General features: G+C 41.8%; 1 protein-coding gene across 2 annotated transcripts in view; it reads right to left on the reverse strand.

Annotated features, from left to right (window-relative positions):
- The window catches only part of gnl2 (guanine nucleotide binding protein-like 2 (nucleolar)), a 56,172-nt gene that overhangs the window by 23,192 nt on the left and 19,317 nt on the right, over window positions 1-13,663 (reverse strand). For both annotated transcript variants that reach the window (XM_034174095.1, XM_034174094.1), the window contains exons 5-8: window positions 2,299-2,483; window positions 1,048-1,114; window positions 795-953; window positions 559-672 (exon numbers count right to left, since the gene is read on the reverse strand). In XM_034174095.1, the coding sequence (XP_034029986.1) occupies window positions 559-672; window positions 795-953; window positions 1,048-1,114; window positions 2,299-2,483 (525 nt within the window). The remainder of the gene's footprint in view (window positions 1-558; window positions 673-794; window positions 954-1,047; window positions 1,115-2,298; window positions 2,484-13,663) is intronic.

The following is a 13,663-nucleotide window of genomic DNA, read 5'->3' on the forward strand; positions in this document are numbered from 1 at the left end:
GTCAAGAAAAACAATGTGATTATGACAATTGGGTGCTTACTGACGGTCACATGGAACTTGTGAGTATCAACGACTGCGAAGCTGTGTGAAGCCTGAAGTCTCGTCGGACACCAGGACAATATTCTTTGTGACTGCTGCGTGCCACTTCAGGAGAAGTAAAATCAGCGGGATATGATTCTATTACAAAGTACGCATTTATTATTTATTACGTAGTTTGTCCAGTCTGGTTTAGTTATTTCTTTGAATTTTAAACACACTTCATAAACACTGCAACAGTTACAACACAATTGAAGGTGGCCGACTGTAAATCTAAGCAAAATAAAGCAATAATGATGGTACACCTTCTCGAGGGGTTCATAGATGACTATACGCAATGGGCAGAATTAAGTCAGGTGTGCTCATCCTTTGAAGAGCAGGAAACACCAGACTGGAAAATCAGATGTGGTTTAAGCAAGTAAGATTATGGGATACATGCAGGACAGGGGATCTCTAGGAATAGGGTTGATGACTCCAGCTCTATGGAAAATTAAAGATATGTTAAAAATGACAAATGCTCACCTTGCCAAACTGCCTGAGCAGCTGGATAAGGGATCCCTTCCCAAAAGAGTTGGTGAGGCTGGCATGGAAGGCCAAAGTGGGGTACTCTTGGGAAAGAAGAGCTACCCACCGTTTCTGGTTCAAAATTACAGAGATTGAGAGAAAGATAAATTATGCAATTTAATACTGAGGAAAAGACTCAATCCATCAAAATCTTATGACAACACACAAATCATACGTTATTCTAAATGTTTTACCGTGACCCAGGTAGGGATTAGATCACATTTGTTGAGAACAAAGATCAGATGTTTCCAGGGTTTCTCCTTCTTCAAATAGGTTTCTATGTTCTGGGAGCGTGTCCCCATGGGATCCCGTGCGTCGAGCACTTGGATGATGACATCAGATGAATCAATTACCTATGGCCACAAAACAACCAAAAATTACTTCTAAATTCTTAATTAATTGTATATTTCTGATAAGCTTGTAGCATAATACTGAAAATAACAACACCTTGTAAAGTTCTCCCCAAATCCTCTTGGACTGACCCTTTTTGAAGATTTCTTCACGTACTTCTTCTCTGTTTCAAAATGTGAACAAAAGAAAATTAAACTGAATGTAAACAGCTAAACATCTTAAGCTGCATTATGGCGCTCACAATGTCACCTAGTGGTGAGGTTTCAGACTGCAGCTGACCAATACCTGACCCTCATCTTTTCCTCTCTAAGTGTGTGTCCATGTATGTGATAACACTCTTAAGTGAGCATTCAATCTCTGTTGAAACAGAGATGTGACATACTGAAGACAACAGGGCCGACTGACTGAGTTGTATGATACATACCACAAAACATCCCAATTGGGACAGAAAATATCCCCTACAGGAGCAGAATGGACAGACTCCAAATGCTGCTGGTAAGTGTTGTGGTTTTATGATTGTATTTTTATACACTTTCATAAACAAGTTTTACAGCGGATGCCCTGGAAACAACTGGAGAGGGCAGCCCAGGACCAAGGACTGTTGTCAGCACCCTATGATTCAGGAGGAGCAACGGGCATAATGAATGAATGATGCTATACACTTGCTGTTAGCGGTGTATTGCCATCATAGAAACAAAATCTATGCACTGTGCCTAGTTTTATTATTTTTTGCAGCTGGTTAACTGGCTGATTTACAGGCAAGTGAATGTTTTCCAACTTGAGCCAACAAAAATACAAAATCACACTATGTTCACATGTTTTTCTACTGATATTAGCCTACCTGGTGAAGAGTATGAAAGTCAACTGAGACTCAGTTCTGACACCCAAAACCAAACTGATGCCCCTCCATTTTTCAAAAGCCTATGTAATTTGTATTTTCGCCCAATGTCAAACGTATTCCTATTTGGCCTAACGGGCTTCAAGCAGGTACATTAATTTTTGGACACTGTTGATTTTTGTCTTAGTTGTAGTCTGTGTTTTTCTGGGAGGTGGCTATTTGCTTGTGTTAGCAGACTGCTGTTAGCCACACAGTCGATTCCACATTACAAACCATAGGCCTCTCTAGCCACACTGCAGAGGGTAAGGAGCACAGGACCGCACATGAACGCCTCAGAGAATGAAAGCAAATAGATTTTCCCATGAAATCCACTCAGGAAAAATGACTCATTTTGTAGGTGAAGTTACAACCTGTTCACATATAGGTATTAATTAACAACTGTTGAATGAATAAATAAAGTTATAAATGCAGCTTTAGCTGAAGTGACCATTAATTGCTGACAGTCTTACCGAACGCCTGAATCCTCAGTCACCAAGTCTTTGTCTCTGTCAGCACTGTAACTCAGGGCTGATGCCTGGGCCTGCTCCAAGAGGTCCTTCATATCCCCACCCGAAATGTTTGGTCTCTTCCTTTGAGCCTTTGGTCCAAATGTGGTCTCAAACCCCTCCGTATCTAGAATATGCACCATTGAGTTCTGCAGTGACACAGACAGATTTTAAAATCATACAAATGCGAGGACCATTCTGAACAGGATCCAGTGACTGCTGATTCCAGCTCAGCAACCACAACAATTTGGCTTCATGCCCAAGAAGCTAACTATCAAACACATCCTGGCTCTGAAGGGACTTATTGAATCCAAGTGTGAATTACAACAACAGGGTTTATTTGTAGCTTGTGTTATGTTGGTTGTTGTAAGGCATCACTTCAGTCAAACGGACTACTCTTTGGGACATTCTGAGAATCCATGCCATCCCACCAAGTTGTTGGCCCTATAATGTATAAATATTGGACAAACCCTCTGTGATGTCAGCCATGGGTTTTCAGAAGAACTGGTTTGAAGCTCACCTGAGGTATCGCCAAATGCCACCATCTTGGCAGTGTCTGACTCCTGGCCAGTGCCTAACTTGTGGCTAATCCATAAATTCTAGATCCTGGATCCAAAATATATTCTGAGTGAAATTCAAAATAAACTCCCTCATTTTCTATGGCATTATCTATCTTCTCACCGGATTTTGACATATATGTTGCTATGTGCCAAATATTTTCAATCCCAGTTCCACGATATTTTCCAGATCACCTTTAAAACAGAATCACTTATTTCCTGGAACATTATCCATTTGTTGATCAAATTTCATTGAAATCCATTCATTACAAAACAGACAAAAACCGGTCACGATGAAAAGATTACCGCCTTGATAGATGTAATCAGGCCCGTGTGAACCAATGGTCTGCTTAGACTAACAGATCTTCTCAATATGGCTGTATGTCAATGTCTTCTATAGTATTATTCCTTAAATAAGGAAGGGCTTGAGGAAATTTAAGACATTTAAAAGAAGAATTACTTTTTTTGTTTACTGGGCAAAACAAGTTGCCTTCCATAAAACACGATACACTTACTGAAACAAATGGACAATATGACAAGAATTAGTCAATGTTTAAACCACTTGCACAATACAATTGCAGGCTCCAGTTCTGACAGTATCACAGATAAAATGTGAACACAAACACATACAATAAACAGATGAACCAAATATGCATGGACTCAGCCAAGGATAGAGCCAGCCATGTGCCAGTAATGATTAAGTGTTCCAATGATTTTAAAACACAAACCATGTATTGATTGTATCAGCATGATGAGGCATTTACAGCTTTTGTCAGGAACAATGCCTTTTAAGGCGTAAGGTTGCCTTGACTGTCTGCCAAGATCTTCTACAGGGCTCTCTGGTCTTTGAAAACAATGTACGCCCCCCAAACCACACACACACAGGTTGAATTCTTCAGCCTTGTTTAAACAAAAAATAAAAGGAAAGAAATCCACTGTTATGTCAGTGGTCAGGTATTGATGCTGAAGAACAGTGTGCTCAAGTGTAATATTTTCTAGTTTGATGTTACAGTTCATGGAATGTACACTGAATGCACAATTATTAGGCAAGGTGCACTGTCCTCCTGAGTATTACTTTTATTATTTGATAAATGCAGTGCTCTCAGTCAATCCAAAATATTAATAAACCTCAAACCTGAATGCAGGGATATCATATTATTTATTTTAGCTGGCTTTTAACACCTAGTGGAGAGGTGACATGTTTTTATGTGCTGTTTTTACTCTGTTGTATGTGTGTTTTAGTTTTATGAATCTGTGTTTTTTACTGTAAAGCACTTTGGACACCATCTGGCTGCTGTCAAGTGCTTTATAAATAAATGCTGATTGATTGATCATCAGGACATTTTAAAATAGGCAAATCCTCCAAAGCAAGGCAGTGAAGGCAGGGGGAGGATTTGCATAGTGTGCCTGGATTATAGAGTGGCATCAACTCAGAACACAGCGCCATTTTTGTTCCAACTGCGCTGAACTACTGAATGAACCTTTAATGTTTTCAACATTTTTTTAAATAATTTAACGACATACAGCAACACATCCAGTTACGAGTGTTATCAAAATAATTATAAAATAGTTAAGCTATCAAATTTACAATTTATGATGATTTATTTAATTAATTTAAAGCCTGATTTATGTAGCTGCACAGCTCTAACTCCGTGTCATGCAATGACGTGCGTGACAGTTTTAAAGTTCTCCGTCTCTGGATTATGCTTTATTATGGACTAATTTGACCCTCAACAATCTGTACATCTTGAAGCCCTTGCTGTGTCTATTTGTGCATCGAAGTGCACAGCAACCCGTCATTTTAAGTGAATAAATAAAAAAAAAGAAGCTGGATTTATATGCAGACAAATTAACAGCGAACGCTATTTTGAACCCAGGATGGCACCATGAGTCACGTGACCTTTTTTTTCCGACTCGTCATGTCGCCACTCTCTTTAATCAAGTTCACACTAGATTTGCAAGCCCCACCCCCAACTCCAATGAAAGTTTCTTTTTTTTTTATTTCAAATTTGAAATGGTAAAAATTCATGCACCTCATCATACAAATGTCAGTGAAGTGTAAATTTGAAATAGTCAGTTTTCACAGTAATAATAAATATCCCAACATATCACAAAGGCAAAAAATTACACAGTGAAAACAAAGAAAAGTCTGCAGCAGTTATACTAAGTGTTAGTTGATCTGGAGTAGCTGTCTGTATCTGGTCAATATCACTTGCTGGAGAAACCAAAAGAAAAAACAACTTTTAATATTAGTATTGTGCAACAAATTATTACAGTGGCAGATGTCAGTACGATAATGAGCTGCAGTGGCAGCACAAATCAAAGCAGATATAAGAAGATGACCCTTCCAAATAATGAAGATTTTAGTGGCTTCTTCATCAAACAACTTAAAAGTGAATCCCTGTGAATGTTTAACAAAGGAAAAGTGAGTTCTGGCTTTTTCAACAAAAAAAGCAACTCAAAATCAACAAATATTTCAAAAAACAACACTTCTTTTCAACAGCTTGATTTCTTGAAATATCAAGATCAGGTCAAGAAATATCTGAAGACAGATCAGATGTTTGAAAGGTTTTATGGACAGATGAAATGAGAATGACTAATGATCGAGCTGATGGATGGGCTCATTGCGGGAACACAAATGTGAAGGAGGGGTACTGGTATGGACAGTTACCTATGATTAATGACCTAGCTGGACTTTTTCAGGTTGAAAATGGACTTAAACATCAACTCCCAAACCTAATGCCAGGTTTTAAAAGATACTTTCTTCAAGTAGTGGTCCAGGAAAATGCCTGTATCATTCAAGAAGGCCATGATTTTTACCCAAGACAATACACCATCACAAGTATCCAAGTACTCCACAGCTTGGGAAGACAGGAAAGGCCTCAAACATTGCAGAATAATGACACAGCGCCCTTCCTCACCTGATTTAAACCCTATTAAGAACTTGTGGGCCATTCTGAAATGTGGCATTTATAGTGAGGGCAAATGATGCACCTCTTTGAACAGCATTTGATAGGCTGTGGTTGCTGCATGAAAAGATGACTGATTATAGATCAAGAAACTGACAGTGCGCAACTGTGTTCAGCTGCAGCCAGACATTGTAGCTCGGTGTTTCGTGTCCTGTGGTGTGTTGCATAAACATCCAAAAAGAGGTCTCTGTGCCTCTGTGCACATGCAGCTGGACCGCGCATCATCTCCACCACTTTTTATGTAGAGAGGCTGTAATGAAGCCATATGGCAAATATACTTACACAAGAAAGACCGGTTCAAAAACTGACCTTAGTAAAAGTAGAAACAGAAGGTTTACATAAGGAATGTGAAAAGTGTTCATTAACTGTGGCTAGCTTTTAGTTCTTTGTCTGACCGTCCAAAGAATCATTAATGAGCCTATCAAATTCTATCACTCACCACTAATAAATCATGGATGCGGGTTTCTTAAATGTCTTAAATGTAACTGCTAAATAGATGTGGAACACATTAATCTCCTATACTTATAGCAAGGGTCATCGTCCCTGCCCCGAGAGATCACCTGCTCTGCCTGTTTTCTAAAGGCCCACTGACACTTACATGACTTTGATTCACGCAATTTGTCGTGCAGGTGAGTAAACTCATCTTTAACAAGTGTAGACTGAATGTGAGAGGGGCGCCGGCGCATGCAATTGTTCAAAAAATCCTTCATGCACAAATGTCGTGCTACGTGGCGTGATGTGCAGCTCTTCAAGTGGAGTAAAGAAGAAGTGAACAGAGCAAGTGGTTGCGTCAGCTGATCGCATCAGAGTGCAGCTCATCTGAAGGATTCTATCAAGATGTGAAATCTATCATAAACATACTTTTACATTTGCAGACAAGAAGGAAAGAACATGCAACTGTTTTACCAAGCCATGACAATGTAAACATGACAAATAATGACCTTTTTAGACTGCTCCAAATGATTTCTCCAGCTCATTCAGTGCAAGCAGTGCTGCTGGAGCGGTGATTCAGGAAGCGATTAGAGCCATTTTCAACAGACACCTTGCAGAGAAAATAATTAATCCGCTACAAAACAATTATTTTATATACGCAGCATCCAGCGCAGAGAGTGTGGCAGGCAGTGGAACAAAGCACAGCATCCAGCTGGGAACACAGCGGATGGGATCGTCACAACAACGTGCGTGCAAGTGCGTGCATCAAAGTCATGCAAGTGTTGGCGCAGCTTAAGTCTCACTCAGCCATGGTCCTCAGGTGGTGGCACGTCTTGCACAGGCACCAGTGCTTGCCTCCATACCAGTGCCTGATAATTGGCTCGCTTGATGTGCTGCAGAAGACTGTCTGATGTTGGAGGCAAGCCCTCATTTCTCTGGCCCTGCTGACAAAAAAGCCAGTATCTGACATCATTGACTTTCCTACCAGCTTTTCTGTCCTTGGTGTAGAGGCTGCATACAAATGCTTCACATCCTGATACTGTATCCTCAGACACTGTGACATCTTTCCCCAGCTGTGATACACTCTGCTGGTGCTCTTCAGACCTGCTAATCACGGTGAAAGCCTTCTTCTTCCCAATTCCGCAAAGGGAACTGTTGGAGTCACACCCTGTGAGGGCGTGTAGGCCTGGTAAGGCATCACAGACGTCTGGACCCATTTCAGCAGCCACACTGTGCACAGGGATGTATCTCAATTTGTCTTTGACACCAGTGCGAAACCACAACTGATCACAATTCAGGCTGTCAAAGTGTGTGGCGCAGAGTACAGCTACATCCGTATCTGGTGACTGGATCACAATCCTGCTGTGAGTTTGTGAGGCATGTGCAGCATGAAGCAGCAGCCTCGTGTCTGCCTCCTCATGGTCTGATCTCAAGGCTGGTAGGTCCTCAGAAGATCCTTTTGTCACCAGCACGGCCTTTTGCCTTGTTTGAAACCACCAGCGATGACAAGTTGCTGACCTGGTAGCAGTTTCTCTTGGCCCATGGAACACCAGCTCTCTGCCAGGAAGATTGCAAGGTTCACTTTGTTTTGCTGATTTGTGATGTATTTGGTCCAGTTTGGGGATTGGGGTGTTTGGGCCCTGTATCTTTATCTCCAAGCCTGTAGATGCCCCGCGTTTTGTCCTCTCTCCAGCTTTGATCGACTTCTTCCTGTACTGATCCATGATGGCATCAACTCAGGTGCATCCATTCTGACCTAGTGATGAGGTGATCAGGTTGTAAAGCTTGGAAGCCAGTGCACCAAAGGTTGCTGCACCACCATCTTTAACCATCTGGACCGAAGCCATGATATCAAAGAGATGAGCAATTTCCATGCCTGTAGTGGGTGCGGGAAGTTTTTCCTGGACGTCTGCAACTTTCTCCATCTCAGTGAGGAGTGCACTTTTTGTGGTCTTTCTCAGACTCCCATCGTTGTGTGCAAGAGAGCATGGCACTGTAGAAAGCTCATGTGCCAGGACTTCTTTCAGGTCAAGGTGTCTTGACTTGGCTGAAATCATCAGACGGCCAAAGAGATCTCTGTCGGCTGTGACGGTAATCATTTTGTCATCTGATGTCTTGACTTCTTTCTTCTTGGCCAAGGTGCTGAACATCCTGATTCTCAGGGTTGGTATGGGATTCCAGAATGAGACCTCATCGGTGTTCAGTCGCTGCTCCACATATGTTTTCATCTGTGTGGTACCCAGCTCATAGCTTTGGAGCAGATGCTCTGCCACATCTGTTGGCATAACCACTGCACTGGCGATGTTTGTGAGTGGTATCCTTGACTCGCCATCATCTTGATCATCAAGGCAAAAGGGGTCGGTCATGAGCCCAGATGTCATGGCTGACAGGATTTTGTTGACATCTTCCTCATCCCTCTTTTGTCTGTTTGTCGCAGCTTCTTTGTGGGTCCCAACTCGATCAGAGTCCTGCAGGCCACAAATGTCCTTCATGGATGCTGTAATGACAGCTCGTTCGTGGATGGTCAGGAACCATCGTTCCAGAGCTCCAGGTTTCTGAGTAATGTCGATTATTCCACCTTTGGTCTTGGAGTCGAGATTGATTGACTGTTCCAGTGCCATATCTGTCCATACCTGAGCAAATGGCTGGCTTGATCTGCTGACTACGTGGTTTCCATTGACAAACTCCTGGTGAATGGTAGAGTGAGTCTCCTCCAGGCGGTTCATATCAGCCAGATAGACAAGCAGCCATCGAGAGTAGTTTTGCCTGTCCATGGCAAAGAAGTGTGGCATCATGGCTGCAGCTGCTGACAAATGAAGGCTCCAGTCGCCACTTCTCTCAGCCCTTATGAACTGAAGAAGCAGCTCCACCATGGTGATATACTCATCCCAGAATGCAAACAGATCAGACACAGAGCGTGCTTCTTCCTTGAACACTGTGAACTGTTCTTCCACTCTTGCAAGTTCCAGCTTCAGATGGTGTAGGGCTTCTTGTATGTCCCCGTCCTCCTGGACTGCTTGCCTGCAAACTGCCACAGCCTCTACCACCACTGCCTCATCAACACCACCATGGCTGGACAGCTGTATCTGGTCTTATTTTTTCCTTAAAACATTGCACTTTTGGGTGATACTGGGTGTATTTAGTTAGCACAGTCATTTTCTTTTCTACAGCCATTTTTATTAAAGATTGTGACTATTTTTACATAGCGTCTTTCAAGTAATGGTGCTGTCTGTAATAAGCTGCAATATTCTGGTCACAGTCACCGCTACATACGAGGTTTATTAGAAAACTAACCGTCAGTTTTATATAAAAAAAAACTATATGGATTTGAATCACGTGCGATTACACCAAACATGCTTGAATCCTCATGCGCATGCGTGAGTTTTTTCACGCGTGTCTGTGACATCATCCGCCTGTGGGCAGGCTTTGAGTGACCACTGGTCCAGCTCTCTCGGCTGAAATCCTTTGAGACGCTGCTGGAGACGGCGCGCGTTGCTTTATCAAAGTTTTTTCAGGGCCTGTGAGGGATATCCGAGTGGACACTATTCGAGAAATTCAGCTGGTTCTCGGTGAAAAGTTTAACGGCTGATGAGAGATTGTGGAGTTTCTTTCGCTTTAAGGACAGCTCACAAAGCGGATCGGCGCGGCGCGGTCGGAGGTGGCGTCCATCTGGCTGTTTCGAGCTGAAAACATCCTAATTTAAGGCTCTGTTCACCCAGGTCATCGTCAGAGAACAGAGAAGTTTCAGAAGAAGTTGGCATGAGGAGTTTATGTAGACATTCCACTTTAAGAACGTGTGGGCAAATTCGCCGAGTCGGTTCCGTGACGACGACGCAAATTCGTCTGCGCTGCGACAGGAAAAACACCTCCATATTGAAAACCATTTGTAAAATTCAGGTGGCTTTTGATGGCTTTCAACAAGTGAGTATCTGAGAAATTGTTTAACAGCTGGGCATGTTCCAACTTGTCCGTTAAGGTTTCCAATGGTGTTTTTCCTGTCCGGCCCGACATGCGAATCTGCCCGCACGTTCTTTCATTACAAAATCTCCTTTAACAGTGGAATGTCCGCATAAACTCCTCATGCCGACCTCTTCTGAAAATTCTTTGTTCTCTGACGATGACCTGGGTGAACAGAGTCTGAAATGTGGAAGTTTTCAGCTTGAAACAGCGAGACGACGCCGCCTCGGAGCACAGATCGCCATCAGGCGCCATGGGCCATCCTTAAAGCGACACTTACAGACCAAAATCTCTCATCAGCCGTTAAAATTTTTACAGAAAACCAGCTGAATTTATTGAATGGTGTCCACTCAGTTGTGCCTTACAGTTTTTGAAAAAATTTTGATCAAACAAAGCAGCAGTCTCTGAGCCATTCCTAAACAATGAAAAAAACGACGAGAGGGTGGGCCACTCCTCACTCAAAGACTGCCCACAGGCGAATGACGTAACCGACAGGCGTGAAAAAACTCTTGCATGCCCACGAGGGTTCAAGCATGTCTGATGTAATCACACGTGATTCAAATCCATATGGTTTTGAAAAAAATAATAAGGTCGGATACTTTTCTAATAGACCTCGTAAAATCAGAAGGTTCTATCAGTTAGTAAATTTAATGATGAACACATTGATACCAAAATTATAAGAATTGGTCAATTATTGACAGAGATATGACTAGTTTTCTAAACTCGTGATCACAGATGGAAAAATAGGCGCCACTGACCACTCTTTTATACAATGGCCTGTAGAAAATTACTGATACCACAATTTGCTTGTACATACTACCTGGCGTTGTTCCTGAAGGTCCATTCTACCATTCTGTCAAATCAGACCTTAGATGAAGTGTCTGTTGAACGAACTCGAAAAATACGGCCTTTATAGAAATTAGCTCTTGTTCTAATAAGATTTTTTGTAAATCACTTCCAAATCTACCAAAATGTTGGTCATAGCATTTGACCCCTTGAATTCCTCACCTTCGGGGGTTGAAATTCTAAATTGTAACCATGAATTTGATTGCATTGGCAATATCATATTATGAATCTGTTACCTAAATGTTAGGGAATAAAATTATAGTGATGCCAAAAAAAATTATTTTCATGACTTAAATCTTAAAAGACCCAGTGGCACTACATCTTTAACATGGCTCAATAAGGAAGGTAAGGCTTGTCATTGTTTAGCATAGCAACATTCCGTTCACATTATTAAAGTGCCTGTGATAACAAGAATTGACAAACTTACTATTTTAATCCATCGCTTATGTGAATCTGTGTTGTTCTCCTCCATGCTTAAAGTTGTGTAAAAAAACAGTGGTTCCCACGTGCATTCTGGAGTTTCATGCTCACAATTACGAATATCACACCGGCCTTCACACCACCTTTCAAGTTTGCACAGCACAGTCAGCAATAGGTGCAAGGTGTAGGGCTGCCACGATTAAGGCCCCCTGACACGAGCATGACTTTGATTCATGTACTTGCACGCCCGTCGTCGTGATGATCCCACCCGCTGTGTTCCAAGCTGGACGCTGTTCTTTGTTCTACCGGCTGTCACATGCTCTGCGCTGGACGCTGTGTATATAAAATAATTATTTTGTGTCAGATTAATCATTTTCTTTGCAAATTGCCCGTTGAAAATGGCTGTAATCACTTCCTGAATTACAGAGGACTGCTCCAGCTTCAGCTGTTCATGCACGTACCTAACAAGCTGTAGAAAGCATTTGGAGCCATCTATAAAGTTAATTATTGGTCATGCTTACATTGTCATGGCTTGGTGAAACAGTTGCGTGTTCTTTCGTTCTAGTGTGCAGTATGTTTATAACAGATTTAACTTCTTGTTATAATCGTTCGACGAGCTGCGCTCTGATGTGATCCACTGACGCAACCACTCCCTCTGTTCACTTCTTTAATCCACTTGACAAGCTGCACATCGTATTGGCGATTAGATTGTGCCACGTAGCATGACATTTATATGTGAAAGATTTTTTGAACATTTCACAATTCTCTGTGCGCAATAGCACGCACCGGCGCCCCTCTCGCGTCCTAAAGACGGGTTTACTCTCCAGCACGACACAGGTCGTGCTAGTGCGTGAATCAAAGTCATGCTCATGTCATGGGGCCTTTAGTCGACTAGTCGCGATTACATTGACTATCAAAAGTGTCAGTGATTAATTTAAACAGTGACATCAGTTTATATTTTTCAGCTTTGTTTTTCTCTCAAATTGCTGCTGTACCTTCTGCTGCCTTTCAATTCATGAATGATCCGATTAGTCGACTAATCGCAAAAATAATAGGTGATAAGTCACCTATTATTTGTGGCAGCCCCAGCAAGGTGCACCTGAAATGTTTACACTTCACTTGACCTTAAGGCTTAAATGCAGTTAAAGCTGGCTGCCACAACACACATAATCAGGCTGCCTGGATTTCGTAGCCAAGCAAGAGCGAGGCTCAGAATTCACACATGCGAAGTACTAACACACAATTCAGGTCAAAGGGGTGACCCACACACCAAGTGACAAAAGACACAATGAGAAGCAGCTGTTTTTAATTTAAAACAACAGGCACAGAAACACAGGTTTTTGCTTAGTTTTGTTTTTGGAGCTCAAATTGGGGTTGTTTTATTTTGGATTGAGAACTTCAGTGTCAACTGAGTATTTTTGGTTACAAACTATAGTATTTAAGACAACTGGTGGCATGTATTACCATGCTGAAAAGGAGTACAACATAACCCGTTGTAAATAACTACTTTAAGCTGTTGACTGCAGAGTGTTTTCACAAAGCGAACGTGTCTACAAGCACCTCCGTTTAAATTAGATCTCAATCTCACAGGTGTGGGTACGCCATTAGTGGTTTTACACTGCAGCTGGGAAATGTTATGGTTCCAAAACCACAAAGGTTTCCTGGTCTACATTATCAACTCTGTAAACAAACCTGACATTATTCCCCAAATGTCAGACGGAAGAATTTTAAAACAAGATCAAATCTAGGCTACCTTCTGACAAACTGTAGCTGGAATTGCATGTTGTTTATAAGAAAATCCTTCTATGTTCCACTCCACAGTGAATCTGTATAACAGGTGATACAACAGACAAAGGTTTGTGTAATCAGAGCCACACAACCCTATTCTGGCCAAGATTCTGACCTTGGAATGTGACCTTCATCATAGACTGGTTCCTATCAAAACTGAATCACTTTGACCTTGATGTGTGCTTAACCCTGCCACTGTATTTAATCCAAAACAGATCTAAACCCTTTTGAGTTCCACTTTACACACACAACTGAAAACAATACTCCCGACTCCACTGCCACTGTGTGTGGGCCAAATAAATAAAATGGACTCTCAGGCTATTAAAAATGGTACTTAAATAAACAGAGGGGCTATAAACA

Source organism: Thalassophryne amazonica, chromosome 7 (genome assembly GCF_902500255.1).
Source record: "Thalassophryne amazonica chromosome 7, fThaAma1.1, whole genome shotgun sequence".
NCBI classification, from domain to species: Eukaryota; Metazoa; Chordata; class Actinopteri; order Batrachoidiformes; family Batrachoididae; genus Thalassophryne; species Thalassophryne amazonica.